The 23,335-nt window shown below is 43.4% G+C and overlaps 2 protein-coding genes across 2 annotated transcripts; both read right to left on the bottom strand.

The window, feature by feature from the left end:
* Positions 1–13,785: 13,785 nt before the first annotated feature.
* LOC27207166 (brachyurin-like) lies at positions 13,786–14,831 on the bottom strand. Its single transcript, XM_039293714.2, has 3 exons — positions 14,555–14,831; positions 14,228–14,487; positions 13,786–14,171 (listed from the first exon to the last, which is right to left on the bottom strand). The coding sequence occupies exons 1-3, from the start codon at positions 14,803–14,805 to the stop codon at positions 13,852–13,854; spliced, it is 831 nt and encodes a 276-aa protein (XP_039149648.1). The 5' UTR covers positions 14,806–14,831; the 3' UTR covers positions 13,786–13,851.
* A 3,328-nt stretch (positions 14,832–18,159) lies between these two features.
* LOC27208979 lies at positions 18,160–19,442 on the bottom strand. Its single transcript, XM_016184517.3, has 3 exons — positions 19,102–19,442; positions 19,039–19,046; positions 18,160–18,920 (listed from the first exon to the last, which is right to left on the bottom strand). Exon 1 carries the CDS (start codon positions 19,357–19,359, stop codon positions 19,105–19,107), a length of 255 nt encoding a protein of 84 aa, XP_016030637.1. The 5' UTR covers positions 19,360–19,442; the 3' UTR covers positions 18,160–18,920; positions 19,039–19,046; positions 19,102–19,104.
* Positions 19,443–23,335: the final 3,893 nt, after the last annotated feature.

The following is a 23,335-nucleotide window of genomic DNA, read 5'->3' as shown; positions in this document are numbered from 1 at the left end:
ATTAAGTTTCAGTTCATTTTTGGCTACAGCAGCAAGCCACACGGCCAAATATGGCCATGATAATTGCCTTAAGTGCTCCAGCACATGCAGGCCAGCGATAGTGGTTACTTTAAGTGGTTACCGAGAGTTCAAAGGGTCTCGAGTGCCCTTTAATTCCCACCCAATCTTTTATATTCCTGCCCGGATCCATCAATGCAAATAGAAGTGCGCAAATGAGTTGCGGAACCCCAGAACGCCAAAACCCGCGAATTTCCGCGATGTGACCCATTTTCACACGCCACCCCTGAACAATGCCAATAAATTTGCATATAAGAATCCTGGCAAAGAACCCAGACACGAGAACAAAAACTGGAATAAAGGAAAAACCTGAAGCGGCACAAACATAAAATCTGCACATGAAAAGGGTTTTATTTGGCACAAATGAAAACATAAACAAGTGGAGAGTGTATGCCAGGGGTTAACGAGTATTTAAAAAAGGCTTAAAAGAAGGCCGCTTTTAACTTGGATTTGCCAATTTGAAATCACAATACCCAGAAACATATATTTTCGTTTATGAAATTGTAGGTATATTGCACGCACTACTATTCACAAATAAACTAACAAGTGATAAAGCACACAAAGCGTTTTCAATCTGAAAACTAATTCTAAATTGTACAAATTGCCTGATTTGCTCCGATGCAGTTTGAACAGGATTAACACCAGCTTGCCGGCTTAGCTGCATCTACCCAACTCCAGGGTATTCAGAAATGTGAAATTTATTTAACTCGAAGCGGTGGCGTTTTTTATGATGCATATAAAATTTGCCAAAAGGATTTGGCCCCAAACGAACAAAAATCCACAGTTGCCGCATATGAAATACCTACAAAAAAAAAATGGTTGCAAAAATCGCGAGATATCGCACATATGCGCGGACTTCTGGTACCCGAAATCAACTGAATATACACTGCGATGGCAGCGGGGCGAACAATGAAATTTACAAATAACTTAACAATTTGCTTTTGGCCCTGACGGATGACAGGGGTAGAAGGGGTATGGCATTGGAATATGAAACCGTATAGTCGGGATTTCGGGATTTGGGATGGCGAATCCGACGGGGGCATCGCTGTCGAGTCATCACGACAAGCTGCGACATTTGCCGGTGAAAGTTAAGCCAATCATCGCAACAATGTCGACAGCGACAGCGGCATTTTTCGCTAACAGAGACATGAATTTCAATACAAATTCGTCGGTGTGTTTCGCGAATGTTTTGTAATCCGTCGATGATCGCTGGGATCGAAGGCATTCAAAAATTTCACATGACGATGATGATGATGGTGCACACCGGTCGCTCCTATGGCAGCTGCTTGTCCTCAGTCTCGTTTCACTCGGCCAATGCTAATTTTTGACGTTCTCCGAAAGGGTATGATCAGTGCCCTATATGGCAGGCGCAGAATAATGCAGTCGATCCCAATCCCCAATATTGCCTGTCTGCCAATCGGATTTGATATTCTTGCAGTAATGGAATATATGTAAAGCAGATGTAAATCAGGCGATTTGATAGACTTATGCAGGCGGATTGTGGGCTTTAATTTGGTCAAAAAGAAAGTTATGCATATGCTTGGCAGGAATATTGAGTGGGTTATAACGCAATTAAATAAATGATGGGTTCGTTACAGTTTCTTGCTTTACTTCATAATTTTTTTAAATTTCAGTTTACCTGAAAATCTGCCAGAATCATTTGATTAGCTTTTACATAGATTTCATTTCTTTTTGATAACTTTGTGCCAAACTTTGTACAGAACACTTTGGAATCCTTTAGAGCAACTGGCAGAGATTTAAAATATTTAAGGGCTTTTAGGTAGCATTACGTCGATGGTTTTCCTGCAGGTTTTCCCGACATCTTCCTTACTTTGACTTGCTAAACTTTTGCAGTCGTCTCTCCATTTCAACTGGCGCGCATTTCTCAGCCACAAGCCCACATAAATAACATAGTTGCGTTTCGTGGACTCCAAGCCCCCCCTCTTCATCTGACTGCCCGAGTTGCACTCGTCATAAATTTTAATACACATTTTGGTTTGCAAATTGCTCCGCAAGATGCAATTCGCAATTCGCGCTCCTTCTTCTACTGCTGCTGCTGCTGCTGCTTCTCCTGCTGCTGTTGTCCTTTTGGAGAAAAACGACAGCGACAACTGTGACGAGCACGTCAGCTTTTTGATTGACTGGCTAAGTTCAGCCGATTTCCGACCATCTTTTCCAGTTGCCCCGCCCCTCAACGCCCCTGTGCCACCCTCACGCATTCGCATAGAACGGCAGCAAATTGCATAATTTTTACATAAATATGCTGACGTGCATTCATAATCATAAAAAAAGGGTTAGCGTTCTCTGTTTGTTTTGCGGCTGGTTGGTGGAAAACATACCAACCGTCCATGGGCCCTTGGCCTTTTCTTTATATTACGTTTGGTCTGTTATTTATTTGGCCTCATGCCTGCATATATTGTTTAATATGCAGCCTAATAGGCACTCGATCTGGGGTCCACCAGTGTGCCTCTTAACAAAAAAAAAAAAAAATAAATAAAAACAAAAACACTGCCCCCGATTCAACGAAAATTGACAAAATGTATGCAAAGGCAGGCCAACAACAATGCCTGAAAATGCGCACAGTGCATAAAATATTTATGATGGCGAATTGTGTTGGCAATATTTTCAGGTTCAATGACGGCTTATAGAGTTCGTGGGCCTGCGGGAGGGGACTGCGAAATGATTCATGCGTAAAACAACAGACAATTGTTGTCTTACAGGTGGATAGTCGGGATAACAATGGGAAAAACTTGGGGAATTTGCGGGCACCGTTTTGGTAAACTTTTTACACTAACCACTGTTTTCGTAATTTAACTTTTCCAATCAGGAGTGTGGTGTTTTTGCAAGCAATAAATACTCAAAAAAACGAAGGTCTCAAGTGATCAATTAAATACAAAACTAAAAAAAGCTCATACGTTTAAAATATAAAAAAAATGATTGAGATAATGAAGATATATTTACAGGATTTTATTGTAAAAATCTATATCTCTAAAAATACTTTATTCTTCTTCTTGAAGCACACCATCTATAACTAAACCGTTTCCTCTGGCTTACCATAATGGTTTAATAGTATAAACTTAGATAAAACAATTCCCTTCTATGGTATAAATAGTGAATATGATAAGTTCCCGAGAATGTAATCAAAAAGCGTACACCCTTCGCTTCCGACCAAACCAATGGCATTGGCATGGCGATAAGCGAGTCCCACCCACATTGCGATAGTCCTCCTCCTTTCGGGCCAACACATTCAGACAGTAAAAAGCAACGAGCTGTGAAAGTCAATTGCATGCAAAACTGTGCCATTGTCAGTGGCATTTGCCATCGACCATCGACTCCTTGCCCTCCGCAGCTTCTGCTCCTGGGTGGCTGAGTATCTGCGATGATGGCTGGTGGGTGGCGGTAAAGGTCCTGACTGTGTGACGACCTCGAATGGACAACAATGGGGCGGTGGGAGGATGACAAACAGGGCAGGACCGCAAAATGGCCACCGCAACAGCAGCAGCAGCAGCAGCAGCAGCAGAGTTGGCCATAAACGACATGCGGGTCAAAAGGACACCCACACAACCAATGGAGCCGCACTGAAGGCGCTTCTTGTGCCCCCCGCCGCTTTTGGCCTACGAAACGATGGCTGGCCATTCCTGGTTATAAATGGCAGTCATAATAACTGGGTTAAATGCTCAGACGTTCACTTTAATGGGTCTGTGTGTCAGCAGCATGAGCAGCAGCATGAGCAGTCTGGGTTCGAAAGCCAAGCCCATGTGTTGATTTGCTGTTGATTTTGTCTTGTGCCAGGCTCGAAACTAATTACCAATAGTTCAGGGGTCACTTTCCCATCGGGAGACTCTTTAAACTGCAATTAAGTGCCCTGGCTCGAAGACACAAGACACCGTGGCGATTATAAAGCAATCAAGAGACTGGACTTCTTTCCCCTTCCCCGGCCGAAGAGCACAATTTTTTTTTATTTTTTGGAGGCAACCCACTTCACATCATTTGCAAAATCATAATTCGCGTGTTAAGAGCGCATTAGTCTCACGTTGATTTATCACAGCAGGTATGAACCGCTCACAGGTCGCCACGGAAACAGTAACAGAACGAGAAACTGGGTCTGGGTCTGGCACTTGGATCTTGGCAATCTGGGTCCTGGCCAAGCTGCTGCTGCTCCTCCTTGCCCACCTGGCTCACCTGGCTTCCAATCTCCATCCCGACACCAGGGGCAATTGTCTGCCTGGCCATGCTGTTTTAATAACCGAATTGCTCGCTAATTTTCTGAGGAAAGCTTAGCGGAACATGGGCGTGTGGGTGCGGCACCCCCTTTCAGCGATAAGATTGTGCAAAATTCCAATCTGAAAAGCAATTGGTGGCAATATATTTCTGGTTAACAAGGAAGCTGTTCAAAGATTTCTCGGTATTACTTAGCAATAATAGAAGCCAAGCACAATTTAGAAACGCAAATCATACATGAAGTAAAAATATTTCGCTAACAAAAACAGCTAAAATCCATCTTGATATCAATGATGACATAATTATGATGCAATTGCTGTTAAAAATTTCGAATTTTCCGTCTTTCTCGGCAGCAATTATCCCCTAAAGCACTAACATTTTCCCCGAAATCACAGTTAAATTTGCATTTCACGTGGATCACGCATCACTAACACAGAGATTGCCCCTCTGGCGATGACTACACCCATGTGCTCCTCTGCCAGCTGGAAATTCGTTAAGCCAACGACTTATTTTCGGCTAAGAGAAAGAGTGAGTGAGATGAGACAACAAAAAGAGAGAAAGACTCCTTTGGAGCTCCAAAGTGGAGCAAATTTATGCCCAATTTCATGCGAGTGGCAAATGATTTATGCGACAGGCGCATTGCAATTGCCAAAAAGGATATATGCGTTGATTTCACATGGCCGCAGGACAAATAACTTCATTACGATTCCCGCTTCGAGTTCGACTGCGAGTTGGATTTAACTGAAAATGGAGGAAGAAAGGTTTTGCCCCTTTGGTAATGACGTTGGAGTTGGAAGATGTTACTGCCTCTCGGCCTGGAATTGTGTATTTGCGATTTGGGATTGGCTTGGGATGGCAACCGGGATTGGGATTTGGATTTGGATTGGGATTGGGATTGGTATTGGGACTGGGACTGGGGCTCGCTCAGATTCGGATTGTAAAATATATGCAAGGCAAATCGCACGATTCTCGTGATGTTGCTCATATTTGGGCACCGTAACAAGCCAGGCAACACGCGACAACAGCAACATCAACATCAGCATCAACAACGGCAACGCGAGAAAATCACATTCTACTTATGGCGTGAATTTCGCGGTCGTCTCCTGCCTTCTTTTTAGCCAATTTTTATTTCTAAAAGGTTTCTTCACCGGTTTTGGCACTTGGCGCAGCCGAAATTCGATTTGAAATTCCCAAATTCAAATTTAAATGCACCTCTGCACCGCCGGAATCGTATCGAACCGATACGATTGTGATGTGAAATGGCCAGGAAGTCACGGCACTTGAACCATTTGTTTTCTACGGCAAGGCACTGTAACCAAAGTCAAACCAAACCGTTAGCAGCGTACACATGTTTGTATGACAACGTTGGCCATTAAATGGCAACAAACTTTTCAGTTAATTGCGCAAAGTGCAAATGCAAATTGCGGACCGCAAGCTGCAAGCTTCAAGCTGGCCAAAAGGAAAATATGTTAATAAATAATTGGCAGCACGGCGGCATTTGCATCTGTGACCTGCATTTAAGTGTCTCTCCGCTGGCCATAAAACAACTTGGCTGTCGGCTTATGGGATTTCCCTGACAGCGCCACGACGCCGCAGTCAAAATGTCCTTACCTCCATTTTCCACCTCTTGCAATCTGCTGTTTGCGGCACGCACTTAATTAAGACGACAAGTGAACGACCTCGGCTGTCAGAAAAAAGGGTTTGAGCTCTGAGGTCCGCCCGGTTTCAGCTGAGCTCGGATCAGCGCCTTAAATATGAATTATTGCCAAAATGCAGCCAGGGATGCAGCCAGGAATCCAGGGAGATGTCTGGATAAGATAAGCCGGGGGAAAGTGAGCAGGGAGCATAATGCAGCGAAATTGAACTGGAAGCGATGACCCAGCCACAGTAAAGGGGGACTTATATTAACCCATTAAATAGCCAATCCAAGACACGCTAATCAAACGTAGTTCTTTAAAAAAAATACCCCCTTGTGAGGCCATAAAATATACACAAATCTTTAAAGAGGCTGCCCGGCTTAATATCGCAGTCGATCGCAGACATAACAACAAATAAAATATATTTTCGCGTATTAATAAAAAGGCCAACAACGATTGCACTTCACACCTCATTGAGATTGGCTATAAAGATGCCTTAATAACTCAGCTAAGTCGGCGAGGATGCTCCGCACTGGATTCTGGATCTCCAAGTTCCCCAGAATCTTGCCCCTTTTCCCACAGATCCCACCGACCTGTCAGTATCGTTTATGACTGCCCATATTTAATTTGCCGGCCCCAAGTCGATGGCCAATTGAAGCGTTTTTCGATAAGGGGCAAAATTCATAAATATGAAAATGGCTTCATTTCGTGCACGATTCGACGACTGCAGACCGCCGCTTGCTGTCTTGCCCTTTTTTTCATATCGCTTAAATTAAAACTTAAATTTCAACACTCGCAGCTTTTTGCGATACGGGGCCATATATTTTATGGCCAAAAGCAAAAGCAAACAGCGACCAAGTCTTCGTGGCGAGCTGACAATGGGAAAGGCGTTGCAGTTTTATCTGACAAATGCTCGTATATCTCGAAAGTTGCTGCTGCTGCTCGGGAGCTGAAAACTGAAGTGAACTTCAGTCAGGGCTTGAGTTTAGCTCTCCCCAAACGAAACTGACCCTCACATTCATTTATCAAATGCCGGAGAATATGTCGCCTCGACCGGGAGCAAAGCACTGGACGCGGGCCACACCTCTAAGCCGGGCCGGGCAGATCGTCTCCAGGAAAACTCGGCGTTCCTTTCGGATCTCCTTGGCCAAGAAGATCCAAACTCCAAGCTGATCTGCCGGCTACTTCATCATCATCATCTTAAATGTGCAGCGCGTAGTCATGGGCTGACATTTTTGAGTCGCCCGGTGGCTGATGTTGCTGTTGTTCCTGTTGTCTATGCCTGGCCCAAAGGCAGCAGAAATGAAAAAGGTAGCAACATCAGAAAACGGCAGCGGCAGCAGCAACAAAAACAACAAACCGAGTGCCTTCCCCGATGATTAATTGACTTTCAAAATTGCTGAAATTTTTAATTTATTATACGCGCCAAAGTGATTAATCAGTAGGAAAAAATAAACAGCCGCGGAGTGAAGGGCTCGATGTTAAAGCCAGCAATCTTCGAGACTGAAAGTGGCCAGAAAAGAGGTAACAACCACAAAAACCAGCATTCGAGTGTCGCTACCAATCCTTTTCAGCCAGTCCATCGTTGTTTTGAGGTCTTTAATTGCCAACCGCAGTTGCTGATGTTGCCGCTGCCGCTGCTGCTGCACTTCCTCCAACTGGGATTATGATTATGAAATGGTGTGGAAAAGTAGGTGAATGTTTTCGTTGTTAGAAAGTCAAATGATTATTCAATGGGGTATGTAGAACCCAATGAACTTAGAGACTGTCTGCTATATGGTCGGCATAATTGACAAATTAGGTTCACTTATAAAAAATACATTTCATAATTAGGCTTTCGCTGGCAGCGGCTGCGCGATTGCAGCTGCAGCTGCTAATTTATGCAAGGACGAGGCTAAGGACAGTAGCCTGAAATGCCTTAAGTTGCCGGGGCCACTTATGAAAATTGGATTTTTACACTCCATTCTTGATGGAATGTTTATTGAGCTGTCATGTTGCTGGTGCTGTTGCGGCGGTGCAGGCAACAGGCTCAATAATTTAAATATCAAAATTGTTAGCAATTTGCACGCCCCGCCAGCAGCAGCAACATCAGCAGCACCAGCAGCAGCAGCAGCAGCAACTTGGCTAACAACGGCAACAATTGCTAATCAAATTAAGCAATTATCTTGTTACGAGCTGGAAAGAAGGAAGACTTGAGCCGCATCAAGTGGCCCGATTGACCAACAAAAGGGAACTCGGAGGCTGGCCAGAATTCCTGGATCCATGGTTACACCGCTTCATGGCTACATCGAGTGCATGGTGCTTTTCATCATTGCCAATCAAAATATATAAAAATAGCTCACACCTCGTCTTGGCCAAGACTGCGGCCTACAAGGCGTTGCATTGGGGCGGTGAGAAAGCAACTTGGCCGTAGCTACAACAAATGCAAAGTGCATATTGTGCGAGGGCATAAAGCCCGCAGAGTTTATAAAGTCATAATAATGCCAGGGAATACGCTTAAAATGCAATTTATCGCCAGCAACACGGTCCTGTGAGTATAAAAAATTGATGACGACGACAGCAGCAGCAACACCAACACCACCAGCAACATCAAGTTGGCCAACCGACTGACAGCCATCAGCGTCAGTCATTTTAGTCAACTGGCCAGCGTCTGAAAGCCAAGTTCGTGCTAGAGCGGAGTCCAAGCCGTGTCACGCTCCGGATTCGAGCGATTTGGCCCGGCAATTTGGCAATGAAAATCAACCAAAAATCAAGTGATCTTGCCAGGTTGAAAACATCCAGTCCAGCCCTCATCTCTAGGGCGAGGCATAAGCCAGCTTTCCTGCGGCGCTTTTAGCCATACGCCCAACCGAATATTGGCGGCATGTTGTTGCTGGTGTTGCTGCCTGGGAATGGCAACGCAAAAATTAAGACATTTTATAAATTGCGCGTTGTTTGCGGCCAAGAAGAAGGGGCAACCCTTAACGTGTTGCGCATTGCTTTGCGATTCGCCATGGCAACTGACCGAAACATTGGCCCATCAACATCGGCCACGGCCAACAGCAACGAGCCATTGCCATTGTGGTACGGCTCATCAGCAACATCATCATCTTGTGGCAGTTGGCCATCAAGGAGGCTTCATTTGATTGCCCAAAACCAAAAGGGAAATCTTACTCCAGTCGCCGCCATCTCCACACCTTCAAGTCGCTGGGTTTTTCTGGGCTCTGGGCTAGGTGCAACACCACAGTGTTGCAAGCATGATTTTGCAAGCTATCTATACTTTATAGATTTAAAGGAAATCTTAAAATAAACTTTAGATATTTTTTTGGTAAATCATTAAAAGAAAATTTCGTTAAATTTTTATGATTTGTTTAGGATAAATTACCATATTAACTTTACATCTGCAGTTATTAAGGGGCGTATTTATTTATGTAAAGTCTTTAAATTTATTTATGACCGTACTCATTGGCATTGTACCATAATGTACCACATTTTTAATTTAGCAATCGTAATGTGGTATGGTTGCAACATTTGCATGTTGCCAATGTGTCAAATGCTTTGCAAGCCTTTACAATTGGCCACACCTCCCGACATTTTTTTTTGTTTTTAATCCCTGGGCTTCGTTCTGACCGCTAAACAAAAATTGTGTTTACGATCATCTATTGAGATTTTCAGGCCTGATGCAGCTGCCACGCCCACTCAGCGCTATCACGCCCAAACGCCCGCCGTCATTGCAGTGTTGCAGTTGCCGTTTTGCGGTCGTTGTCTAACGCATGTCAATGAGGCAAGTTGCAGATAAAGCCGAAACTATAGCTCCTCCTTCCCAGCCACGAGAAAAAAAACTCCTTTGGCGAATTTTCATTCCTCATCATACTGGGTGTGTTCTTCACTTATCTCGCACTCATATTTATGTTAATGTGTCTGTTCGCCAAAGATCAAAAGCAAAAGGCAGAGCGCTAACGGTTCTGTTTCTGGTTCGGGCCAAGTTCCTTCGTTGGCATCACAGTCTGTGGGACAAGTCCACAAGGAAAGTGTCTTGCTGGAAAATTTATGTTTCCTTTGTGTTGCCAATTTTTTTTTTTGTTTCTTGTTTCCTGTTGCATGGTATTCCTTAGGGTTTAATTAATACACGTACTTGAGAGTTTAAGAAAAGAAATCAAGCGGTAAATAGGTCAGACGTTGTGGGCTAAGGGGCGTGGTCCTGCGTTGGGCTAAAGTGCAAAGCGATTAGCCTCGAAAAGTTGGCCTTATGAAAGCTTAGCGATCGAAAGAGATATAAAAATCCCATGCCGAGATGCTAAGCTATAAATATTGCCCAGTCAGGCCTGAATTCAATTTCAATTTCTTTTGGCCACAGTGGGGCCATCTATCACCAGGCTCCTTCTGCGGAATCCAAAAGGTTCTCCAATTTCAGCCGCAACTAATCACACACAAATCTCGATTGCAGCTGCCACAAATATTGGCTACCACTGGCTACTACCACTGCTGTTGCAGAGCATGTACTCGTACTTAAATTTGATATTTTAATAAATTAAAGCGCATTGAAACTAATGCGCTGAGTACACCCGCCTGGCACCAAAGCTCTCAGAATGGATAGCCCGTCCAGGGAATCAAGAATCGGTAGCCGGGGAGTGAGATGCCTGCCAACTGATTGCGATTTGAAATATTCAATGGCCGCGCCGAACAACCAGGTAACAGGAACAAGCGACAAGAACTTCTGTTTTGGCCAGGAACAGGCGATGGAGATTCAAAATGATTCACTTGGAAAAATTTGAATATGTTTTTAGGCAATATCCCTAAAACGAATGTATTTGGTGCATTCAAGTAACTGGGGTGTCCATTCAATTTTTTAATGCAATAAAACATATTAATTTGAACTATATATTTTTAAAGCCAAACACAAAACATTTGATATGTTTTAACCTTGCCAAGTACCGCGAATTTTATTCAAATTATTGTATCGTTTTTGTGAGTGTGTTAGTACTAGAGCATGGACTGGATTGCAGTTCGGCCCAAACGCATGATTGGCAGACCGGACCGTTCTGACCAGGCCAAGTGTAATGAGCAGAGAGCTGGACTGTTGGTGGTGCTGTTGTGCTGCCCACCACCAGGCCAAGATTCGAGCTGGAATCTCCATCTACTGCTGGCTGGTTACTGGCCCGGCCCGTACTGTCTGCCAAACTGCCTACCTACCTACCTACCTACCTACCGGGGCGATCAGCGATAAGTTTGGGGACTGCTCATATACGAAATGGTTTTGAATTCTCTCGTCTAGTGTTTGATTCTTATTAAAAGATTGGCGAAAGCATCTTACAAGCACATTGCAAATTGCAACTGTCGCTTACCCAATCCGGACTTCTACTTCTCCTACATATGTATGTTTGCTGCTCGGCCATGAGGAACCCAACCCAAATCACACTCACATCCCACAGGTGGGTTTTTTTTCCATTTCTCAGATACTTTTTCGCTGCTGCCTCTGCATACAATTAGCCTACAACGTGGGGCAACAAAATGCGCTTGTAATTTATTTAAAATCTTTCGCTTTCCCCAGCGCCGCCTCCTTGCCCCTCGTGCATTTGAATTGAAATTTCTGGTTTATGAACCATAAACTTAATCTGTGAAATAATCAGCAGAAGAGCAAACAAGGCAAGAGTCAAAGGCAGAAGAGCAGCCAGCAAGTCAAAGAAGGCTTGGCATCGGTGGAAAAATAAAGGAAAAATCTGGCCGAAAGGAGGCTTTTTTTCCTGGCACCGACGTAAATGTGAAAAGCAGCAGAAAGAAGCCAAAAATAAAGGAAACCGAAAACTGAAAACTGAAGACTGAAATGGAAGCCAATGGCAGGGCAAAGTGTTTTCCCGAGCCGAGGCCAATATGCACTTTCGGTGTTGTGTTGCCAAGCTGCTGACCTGCTGCTCAGCCAATTCAGGTGCAAATGCATCTTGGCCGACTCTCTGGGCCTTATCAAATTCCTGCCAAGTGCCACTTAAGATCCTTGCACATGCTCCTCCCTGCTAAACTATTTATTCCTCCTAACAGTTTGCAAATTGCTTCTCATGTGGGTTGAACTTTTAATAACACGGCAGGAAGGCAGCCAGTCAAAGCGGAGAGAAATCTCAGCAATTTATATCGCTGCGAGTCGGCTTGGTTCGGTTAGGTTCGGTTTCAACTGCAACTTCAAGGCGGGTGCCCGTTTCATGAATGGATTCTCCTCGGTTCGCCTGGGTTTCTTCGGCTTTTCTAGGTTTTCTGGGTTTCCTCGGCCTTAGCTGGCAATGGCCCAAATTATGCGAAGCAAATTCTCAAATGCACCTCAAAAAAACTCGAAGTAACTCATTGATTTGCTTGAAAAATTCATAAGCAAAATCATTAATAGCTGTATGACATTGTATTGTAATTCAACAAGCTCTTTCATAAGTATTTTTTTCATATGCTAGCATTATTTTTCTCTCTGCATAAAACGCAATGCAATTACTTATCACAGTATGCTCCACAGCCAGACATGAGGTGACCATCGAGCGATGCTCGCCTGGCATCGAAATTACTTCACAGTTCTTGCCCGTGCCTATGAGTATGCAAATGTCTAGCATGCTGGACACGACTATTACCTGTCACATTGTCAGGTGATTGCGAAATTGTTGCGTTACGCCAGCGCCCAGGCGAAACCAACCGAAAGATCCCCGAATGGCCAAATGGTGAACTGCAAACTGAGAGCTGAAGAAAACGCGGCTGAAAATTTGTGGGAAACATCAACTGCGGCTATGGGCGAGACTAAGTGCCCGGGCACTGGCAATGGGCACCCCATTGATGGCAGTTGGAAACGTGACTCGAACGTGACGTTTTGTGCAAACAGGAAGATGCCAACTGACAGCAGACGGCACAACTTGGCCAAAAGAGCAACAGTTGGCTTGGTTTTGGCTTTGGCTGTCTGTGGCTGTGGCCCCGTCCAGAAGAGACAGAAGAGTTAATACAGTTCGGCGCGAAGTTGACTTGATTGCCGGCGACGTTGGTGGTGGTCAAGGCAGCCAAAGGAAACCGAAACCCATAGCTAAGCCCAAACCCGAGCCCAAAGTCAGGCCAAGATCCGGGCCCAAAACGGTACTCACAAAATTACTTTAACTGCTCTGAAACGACTCTTGCCTTGACTTTGAATGCGTTGAACTTTTGTTTGCATAAACTTGGCCAACAGGCAGAGGCGGTTCCCTTTTGCCAGCCCCGCTGCTTTATCAGCACTCACATCATATTTACAATATGGAAATCATTTGCATTGTAATAATTTACAATTTCGCTGCGTAGGCCGATCTGTGCTAAGCTGGCTGTAACGATCTGGATGTTAGCCCGCTTGGCCAACTGGCCTGGCCAACAAAGGCATGTAATTGATGAAAGCCCCCAATCGCTATTAATGTCATCGATAACATTTCGATTCTGTGTCGAGTGAGTGGCGGCGATCCAACCAAGTTGGTGGGTCCCTGGGATGGATACCTATGTCTATGTCTCGGTTCTGGACTTGGACTCTCGACTCTCTCCGCTGGCTTTTGGCCCAGGTCCAGAGTCCCAAGAAGAGTTACAAGCTCGTAAACGTCGACAACACAAATCAAAACATGTCACAAACAGTTGCTACGCCTCGAAAATTCCTGGAAAGAGCCAAACAAACGCTTGTAGGTCGCTTACTTCCTGGTGTAATTGCTGTCAGCCTTCCCCGCAGGAAGAGAATGAAAATGGAATTGAAAATGGTAATGGCAAGGGTAATGGAGATGGAAATGAAAATAATATATGAAAATGGAAATGGCTAATTTATGGGACTCGTCAAGGTAGATAGATTATAAATAATGCCGAAATATTTGTACAGAATAATACTTTCCAAAATGCATAGGTAAAATTTACAGTTTAAATAAATAATTCTTTACTTAATTTGTGTATGTATTTATTTTTAAATGTCAGTGGTGTTTTAAATTCAGCTTTAACTTTCCGCGTTATCACGAATCCAATTCAGATATGAAGATACTCTGGTAAAGAACGATGGAAAGCCTGAGTCGCAAAGTTTATCAAGCATAAAGGATGTTAGTCCCAGTAGCACAAAGTTGGATTCATGCTTAATAACCAATGGACCACCAGAATCTCCTTTGCACACCATGTTTTTTCCTGGAGCAATACAAATTAGTGATGCTGGAAATGCTGATTTCTTTTGCAATATATATGCACGTTTGCACTCAAGATCAGATAAAATCTGGGCATTAAAGTATTTCAAGTTCTTATCGAATTCTGGAAATGTATCTGTATCTGTTTGAGGACCATTAGTTAAGGAAATATTACTATAGAAATGACACCTTACTTACCCTTGACAAATCCCCAGCCTGAGGTTGTTGCTTCACTAAATTGGTACTGAAATGTTTGGTTTGGTAGTTGGATTGGTTTTATGTAGTCATCAAATAATATTGAAAAAGGAAGCTTTATCAGTGCAATATCGTTAGCAAGCGTTATGGAATTCCATTCTTGGTGTATCACAAAATGATCCCTTTTCACTACCAATCGTTGTTGACCCACATCCGTTACATCATCAATTTTTACAGCACCGAAATATATTTTAACAGCATATCTAAAGAGGAAAAACTTGAAAATTTTAAAATTTGGTTGTCATAAGAACGCTTTAATTTCGATCTTACATGTCTGGGTTGTCCAGGCAGTGAGCTGCAGTTAGGACACATTTTTCGGAGATTAGAGCTCCACCACAAAGAGGATGCCATTGAATATATTCTTGAATGTAGCCAAGATTTAGTTGCATAAGAAACGTTTGGTATGGAAATTGTTTGGATGCAGCGTAGTGTCCATTGATAATTCGATGAAGTTTGTTAGTAAAAACAAACGGAAATAAAAACGCCAGGCAGGTTAAAGAAATTATTATTTTGCTCTGCATGTTTGCTTTCTACTAAAACCTACAATTCTGTGCACTTCCTTTTAAAGGAAAACACAATGTGGGTAAAAGTAAATGCAATTTGAACTATATATTTGGTATTTACATTACAACTGTCAAGTCTAAAATTCCTAGAATTTCTTCATTTAAGTTAATTACTTTTTGAAAGGCAATTCCGAACTATCAAGAAATATGTGCAATTTGTGTAAATTGTTTTTTTGCTTTTAAAAAATGTCTGGCTAATTCCCAACTCGGCAGAAAATACAAAGAACAACCGAAAAACAATTATCAGATGTCCTGGATTGGCTCATCCGCATCGCGATTTCGGCGGGGCAACGCCTTAAATCATTTTAAGCAAACACTTGGTACCAAATGGCCGCCCATTGTATAAACTGCAGAACGCCGGTTGGCTTATCAAAAGAAAGCTTATTAATAACTCATATACATAATGCAACCAGATCGGGCCGGGGGCCAGGTGAGGCCGGCCATAATCACTAAATCAAAACATCCCCGACATGAGAAATGTGGAAATTGAAAAACGTTTCAGCACCGAGTGCGCGAGTGGGTTCCGAGAAAAAACAGCTCCATTGAGAGGAGAACACAAATAACTCAGCGGCGAACCCAGGACCCCGAAGATCTGGAGTCCGAAAAGCCAATGCCAAACCCAGAACTGGAAAAAGCCAACTGAAAACGCCCAAAGCGCGATACTCAACACTTCGGACAAGTTCTTGACACCAATGGAGCGAACGGGCCAAAAGTCTGGAAAAGGGAAAATATTTTTTATTGGCCATTTCAATTATCTTAATGCACTTTAATATGCCAGGCGAGTTGAAAACTTTTTTACCGTTTTACCAAGACGCCCAGTGAATATGTGTGTGTGTTTGTGATTATCAGCTAATAAGGCATCAATAAATTTTGGTAAGCAGCAGCAGCAGCAGCCGTGGCCCGAAAATGCCAGACTTGGCCAAGACGGCTCACGCAGCCTCACGGCTCTTGGCCAGATCGCCTCGAGATGATGCCGCAGATTGAGGCGGCCAGATTGCAATTAATTTGCAATAACTTTTGATAAATGCGCGCCTGCGTTTTTGGGAGGGAAGTGGATTTAACGTCACACGATAACGAGTTGACGCGATTAACTGGTAGATATGTTGCCATATTCCATCCAGGCATTTGGGCCAGAACCACTCCCGTTGGCCCCGAGATACAGACGAGCGCACTTAAGTGAAATCGAAGGTTCGCAATTCTTTATGGCTTCCCCGAAAATCCCAAATATTCCCGACGGTCATATCATTTTATTAACTTGCCATCAAACTTTATGCCGACCAGAGAGCTCGGATGAAAATGCCAAACGATCAGTGTTAAAGTCGCATGCGACAAATTTGTGACGAGACCGCATAAAGTTGCGGTCGCAGAATGCGGGGAAATATTTGAAAAATTTCATCAATGAGCGAAAAGTTAATAAAAAATAATTAATTTAAGCGAATTGGCCGGCACAGGGCGGGGCAGTTGAGCTTGGCATCGGAATTGGCGCTGCAAGCGCATTTAAATTGAATAAAAGTTGCTGAAAGACGGCAACATTGCAACTGCAACTGCTATTTCGCTGCGGCCGTTATGCGCTTAACATCTTGGCATCCAATCAATTAGTTTTTATGCGCTTCCATTGCCAACTGCTGTTGGCTGGTCTGGGCCAAGCCTTCTTTCTCTTCGTCAGCCGTGTCAGCAACAAATTGGCGAAGGGACCGGGAACCCGGCGACAACTTGCAACCAGCACGGCCGCAACGGCAACTCGCCGCTTGCAACGTGCAACAGAAATGGCAATGGCACTAGCAACTGCCACAAACACGATGACAACGGCGCGGACATCTTGCAGCTGCATTAACACTGCCCGGGAAAAACGGAGAGATCATTTTCAACTGGTTATTAACAGATCGATATTGCTTATCTCTGGATGGGTTTTACTTTGTCTTGTCTATTGAAAATTCACTAAAGCTTGACCTGAGTTCTAAACTTTAAATCCCTGAACAATATTTGGTCCTTTAAAATCCTGATGAGCTTCGATTGCTGCCAATTAAATGCAATTCTTTAACTAGCACATGCTCTATATGCTATCTACCAGCTTAACCCTTACTTTTTGAGTAGATAGTCAAAACCCCATTGAACTTCATTTCATGGGGTTGTGTATGCCAAGCAATTTCGGTCAAACAAACAGGCAACGCAATCAGGGTAAACACTCTGCTGTAATTATTTCGATGGCTATAGCAGCATGTAGGCCAGTGCAACCAGCAGTTTTTGCATCTGCTTAAATGCGATACTTTCCCAAAAACCAAAAGGAAAAGAAAAGATACAAATATCGAATGCTAACTTAAGTTGTCGGCCCGGGTGAAATGTTATTCAAATGGCTTTCAAATGCCAACGAAATGTGCGCAGGCTTGCGGTTTCTGCGATTGACAAATCAATTTGGCGATGGCTTTTGGGGCTGGGATTTGGATTTTTTTCTCTTAACTCCTTTTTTTTCTGTATGCAATCGAGAGACGGAAACCAACACCTGCTGCTGGCTGATGGCATTTCTTATTCTTTTTCGGCTGACCGAGAAATCCCCGCTAGCCGACACCTTCGAGTCGAGGCAGCCACGTCGATCAAAGCCATTCGAACACTTGGCAAATATATGCGCATTGCTAAGCAGTTGGCTAAGAGGGGGATAATCAAGGGGTGGGGGGATGCTGGGAGGTTGGGGTGTGGAGCATGCAGGAGGGGGTGCAGAGGTGGCAAGGTAAATCGACGACAAGCTGGCGGCAGCTACGTCTGCATAAATGCATGAGGATGCCTCCAGCCGCATCTGCATTTCTGTGGCGGCTTAGCACCAACTGCCAATGGCTTTTGGCCAAGTCATTGCCGCCCGTTGTTGTTTGTTGCTTTTGCTGTTGCTGTTGCCATTGTTGCTGTTGTCCAAACACAACTGAAGTGCTAAAAACATTCCAATGTCAGGTATTAGCAATTTAAGTTAACCCGCTTCCCGCTCCGCAGGAATCGCCACTCAAGAGCAAGACTCCTTGGATTTTCCGCCGGCTTCGCCCTTCCACAAAGTGATCCCGAAGAAGAGGAACATTCTCCTTTGATTTTGATTGCCACAATGTAGCTGTCGATGTGGACGCAACAAATTAGACAGTTTGCTAATCTATGAAAGCATTTCAGCTCATAAATCATAAATGCCAATGGTATTCAGATTCTTGCAGAGACGGTTTCCTTTATGCATTTATTATTGGATGTTAATAAGAAAATATTTATAAAGGAGCGAAATTTAAGGACTTAAGAGGGCGGAATTTTACCTCAGCTCGCACTTTGTAAAAAACAGTAATATTTTTAATGAATATTTAAATTTATTATTATAGCAAATGAATAACATTATTTTATCTAGATATTACTAGTAAAAATTATGGAAACATTTTCATTTGTCGAGGGACCCGAAAAATGTGTCCAAAAAATGAGGCTCAAAAGGGCTTTTGGCCGTGGGGGTAAGGGCGGTCATGCTGGCTAGGGGGGCGTGGTCGGCTGGGCAATGCCCAAAGGCAACAGCAACTTTTGCGCGATTCTCTGGCTGGTTGTTTGTGTTAATTGAGTTGTTTGCAGCTTGTGTTGCTGCTTCATGTTGCTGCTGCTGCTGTTGCTTGTTTCGTTGCACATTCGTTCGTCTGTTGCATTCATTCCGTTAAGATTTTTTTTAAACACACGGCCAGTTGTGCCGTGATTTTTGTGTTCTCCTGTTGTTCTATGTCGACCCAAAGTCCCCGATTTCGCTCCCACTCCCGCTCCTCCGAGGACTGTTGGCAATTTTACAGCAATTAGTGCTGCTTGTGTACACTGTCAGTTATTCCTCTGCAGATTTTCAAGTCAAGTGAGTGTTTCGGCTTCGTATCCGTGGTGTTTTTCCGTATTTCTCTTGTTTTTCTACGCTTCAGCCTTGTCTCTTAATGTCGCGCGCATCAAGCGAAATGAGTCATGGGAGCTGCGCTTTATGTTGCATTATGTTGCTGCTGTTTCTGGTGTTGATGTTGTTGCTGGTGTTGCTGCTGCAGATGCTGCTGCTGCTGCTTCTGGCAGGCTGACTAATATGCGAGACTCTGAAATTGAAAAGCAGACACTAAATTAAGAAGAACATAACTAACTGGTTCAGACATCGCACTAAGTATGCTCTTTTCAAGATATTCACAAAAGTGCCTTAAGACTTCGTTTGCTTACTTTTTAACCTGAAACGAATTGATAGATTAGGATATATTTTTTTTACAAAATAAATACACCTACCTTTTAGGCGTCCCACCTGCTTGGTGGACTCAAACTACGGGGCTCCCGATGGGCCAGGTATATGGGCAACGGAGTATCCTCCGGCAGATTATCCCGATCCAATTTGTAATTTAAAAGTCGATCCATGAACAATTGATTACTCTTCCGTAATTCTTTATCCAATAATCGCTCGAGTTGCGCGTTTCTCCTAACCATATCCTGATCCAAGGTGCTAGAATTAGTCATCCACCTGGAAATAGACGAAGTCGACGAGCTCATTTTCACAAATTTGTAATATTATTCGGAGTTAGTGGGGAATGCCTAATATGCTTTGCAGGACGTAATTGACGTCGCCTACTATATGGAATAGACCTAGTTGTCAAAATGTCACTAAAACTTCTAAACTGATCTGCAATGCTTAAAATTATAATAAACTAAATTGTGCACATATTATGTTTTAATATTTATTTAAAATCTTTGAACATTATGAGAATCCGCGGTGTTCTTTCAAAGATTGCGATGCATATTTGGTAGAGTACAGACTCGAAACGCATGGCACTCGAACACGCCCAAGTAGAAAAATGGGTAAAGATTTGCCACAGACAAAAGCCAAAGCAAATATGCTCTGGGAGCCACAGAGACCCCCAGCAATAAGCAAAAGCAAAAGCAAAAGCAAATCCGTTTGCTGGTGCAGCCGCAAAAAAAAGCGTTTTGTGTCACAAAATATTTGAATGTAAAGTGCGCCTCAGACTGAGAGCTCTGGGTTGTGTAGACTCGGTCTCGATTGCAGCTTTGGTTTGCTGTCTTTATTCCCGTCCCTGCTGCGATATTCGAGCTATATCTATACTATACTATACTATACGATACTATAGCCTAAGCTATAGCTGACGTGCGCCTGCGCGACCACGCCCCCCGGCGTCGCACCGCCCCTGCGACCGCTCGACTGGATCACTAATTGGTCACGACAGCAGCGGGCTATGATTTTTTTTCCACCGATTTTTCAGCTCTTTGCTACGATTCTGTGTGGTTTTTGTTGGGTTTCTGTTGTTTTTTTTTTGGCTAAACGAAAAGTAAAATCCATTGAATTTGGCAAGAGGCCGTTGCGATTTCGTTTGGCCAGCTAGCTCCAAACAGACTGGAAACCTTCAATTTTGGTAGCTTTTCCAGTGCTCGCAGACAGGCAGCAATACCACCTACCTTCTGGCCAAGTCCCCCCCAGATGGGGCATTAAAGTTTAGAGTCGCAATTGATTTTAGTCGTCAGTTTTATGGGCTTTTGATTTTTCTTCATTGTAGCTCGTGGTTTTTGCTTTGCCGCATCTGTGGCGCAAACGTTAAACAATTCGCTTCGTTTGACTAAATTTATTCGATGTTTTATTATTGAATATAATTTTAAATGGTTTTTTAATCATTTTTTGATGTTTGCCCAAATGGCGTCCTATTATTCAAGCGGCCGAACATTAAGTAGAATTTCTGCTTTTAGTTGTGCAACATGCAATAAATTACCATCCGATTGAAAAACATGTTGGAATAAATATTTGATGACCTGACGGGGCAATTAAAATGAATGCAAAACTTAACCGACTGACTGATGTTTTCTAAGGCCTGTGAAAATGTTCCACAAATTATTATTTTTATTTCGTTTCAAATTTTACTCCCACACTTAAATCCATTCGCTTGTTATTTATGGTTCCTCTATAGTGACTGGGATAACAACAATACAAATTTCGGCAATCGCCGCAGGAAGGCGACCGAACGACAGCGTCATTCATCACACGAAATTTACTTAATGAAATTAATAAATAAATTATGATATAAATCTTGAACAGTCGCCGAATCGCAGCCGCAACGGTGTCCGTGTTGCAGCAGCAACATTTTTATTAAAAGCTCTAAATTATTGGCAGTCGCATGCGATGCCGACAAACGAGCCTGGTCAGCTGCTGCTGCTGCAGTTGCTGCAGTTGTTGCAGTGGCTGTTGCAGCTAACCCGCAACAGCAGGCACACATTAACGAGCAAATGTCAATTTCCAGGCAATCTTTTTGCAATTTCTGGCTCTTTTAGTTAATAATTTTTGGCCGTACCGCCGGAGTTTTGCCGGCAAGTCGATGTGCAGAAGCAACAGCAACAACGTCGTGTCGGCTTTCGTAATGTGCCGCGAAATATTTGCGGCTAGTAAAATTAAGTTAATAATTCTTTTTTTGCGATTTTGGCAGTTTTTAATTGGCCGACGGCGAAATGGAAGGGGTCGAGCATACTCTACCATAAATAAGGGTACTTAAAAGCACATTTATATAAAGTACAATTTATGAGCTTGCAACTTTTGATTGTGGTTTTGCTATTATAAAATTATGATCATTAGGATATATGATTATATGCATACTAAAGGGTATTTTCACTTCTTTAATCGGATTTTTGGAGCTTTAGTTCCCAGTTGTCTTGGTCACTTGATAAATTTCTGAACTCGCCGACAAATATTTTTCTGTTTTCCTGATCGGTTTTTCATTGCTTTTTTTTGGTTACAGCGCCACGTAAATGTGTCAAATATTGACAATTTATATGAAATCGACATAGGTGCCTTGGCCACAAAAAGAAAAAAACAACGAAAACTCCGAACAAAAACTGATTTTGGCGACTGGCAAGAAATATGAGTTAAATGCGTTTTTTGGGTCGTTGCAATAATTTTTCTATGCCTCTTTTTTTTTATCCCCCTTCGATGCATTTGCAGTTTTGATTGCTGTTGTTAGTTTGGTGTTGTTGCCAATTGTTGTTCTTGGTGTTGCAGTTGCAGTTGCAGTGGCCATTGCCTGTGGTTGCTGTAAACAGGAGATTGTTATTTGCAACCCGCTGTGCGTACACCGCAAACTGGACAACTTAATTTGGCTAAAGTCGCTTGTTAGTGTTGCCGCGGTCTGGCCGGCCATTGTTGGTGTTGCTGGCGTTGCTGGTGTCGCAGTTTGCGGTCCACGCTCACCACATCATATCACATCCGATCCAAGTGCGGAATGCCAATTGAGGCACCGAGATGAATATGAAGATGAAGCAACCGCAGATTCTTCCTCTCGGTTTTTTGGCTTTTTTGCTGGCCAATGGAGCTATCGAAATGGCGGGCCAGCAGCAAGTGGGACTAGTTTCCCGCATATCGAATGCAGTTGCCACAGTCACAATTAGAGGAACACGAAATTAGAATGCAAAAGCAGGTTCCCATTTTAGATCACCTTTCCCACATATCTCTGGAAAAAACGGAGATGCTGAGAACTTTAACGGTAATGTATGCATAACTATTTAATCGGCCTGCAATTCAGATTAGTTATGGTATTAATTAATGAAGAAAATGGGATAAGTACGCTTTCGAAAAATCATGGGAGCTTAAGAACGTACCTTTAATGGCTCAGGAAAGAACTGATCATCATTTATTGAAAACATAAATTTTAAAATAATATCTACAACATGTTTTGCCATAATCCCAAGCATTCTTTACCATCTCTAAAGCCAAAACTGTTATCCTGTGGGCCATATTTCTTTTGCCACCTTTTCTACCTCTTTAATTGCTCACGTCATTGATTAATTTGTTGACTGGCCCGGCTTAATAATCGCCACACGGCGGCGGTAAAAACAATGCAGCCCGGGGAAAACAAATCCCCGGCTGCACTGCAGCGATATATGCAGCAACAATTGCAACTGCAGCAGCAACATGAAAGTTGTCGCGTCACAGGCAACAAACGACATTTATCATGTTAACCTTTGGAGTGCATTTGTCTAGACGTCTTCAACGAGGGTTGATGTGGATGTGGATGTTGATGTTGATGTTGTTCTTCTTACTGTTGTGCCGGCAAAATGCGGAAGAAAAAAGCAGCGGTTTAGGCACCGCAGGCGCAAAAAGGAATCATAATAATTTGTAATAAATTAACGCCTGTGCAGCCAGTGACAAACGTGGCAACAACATCGGCGGCAACACCTAGGCATTTGGGCCTAGGAAGGATTAAAACACGCCCAGTCTCTGCAGCACTCGTCATCTTCATTAAGTCAAGGCGCGTCGTCCTCGAGTGCAAAGTCAACCAGACAGCACATATGGCATATGGTACGGGTATATGGCACACAGCAACACCATCAACTCCACCACACCTCTCCACACCGATGCCCCTTCATTTTGGCCATGTTGCCATAACCCTTTTGTCTAATTTCACGCTGTCGTTCCTCATCAAAGACTGACGCGCGTCCCCGGCGAGTAATTCATCATTTCGCGTGACGTACTCCG

This window comes from Drosophila simulans, chromosome 3L (genome assembly GCF_016746395.2).
Source record: "Drosophila simulans strain w501 chromosome 3L, Prin_Dsim_3.1, whole genome shotgun sequence".
Classification (NCBI taxonomy): domain Eukaryota; kingdom Metazoa; phylum Arthropoda; class Insecta; order Diptera; family Drosophilidae; genus Drosophila; species Drosophila simulans.
This window is presented reverse-complemented; position numbering and strand designations above follow the sequence as displayed.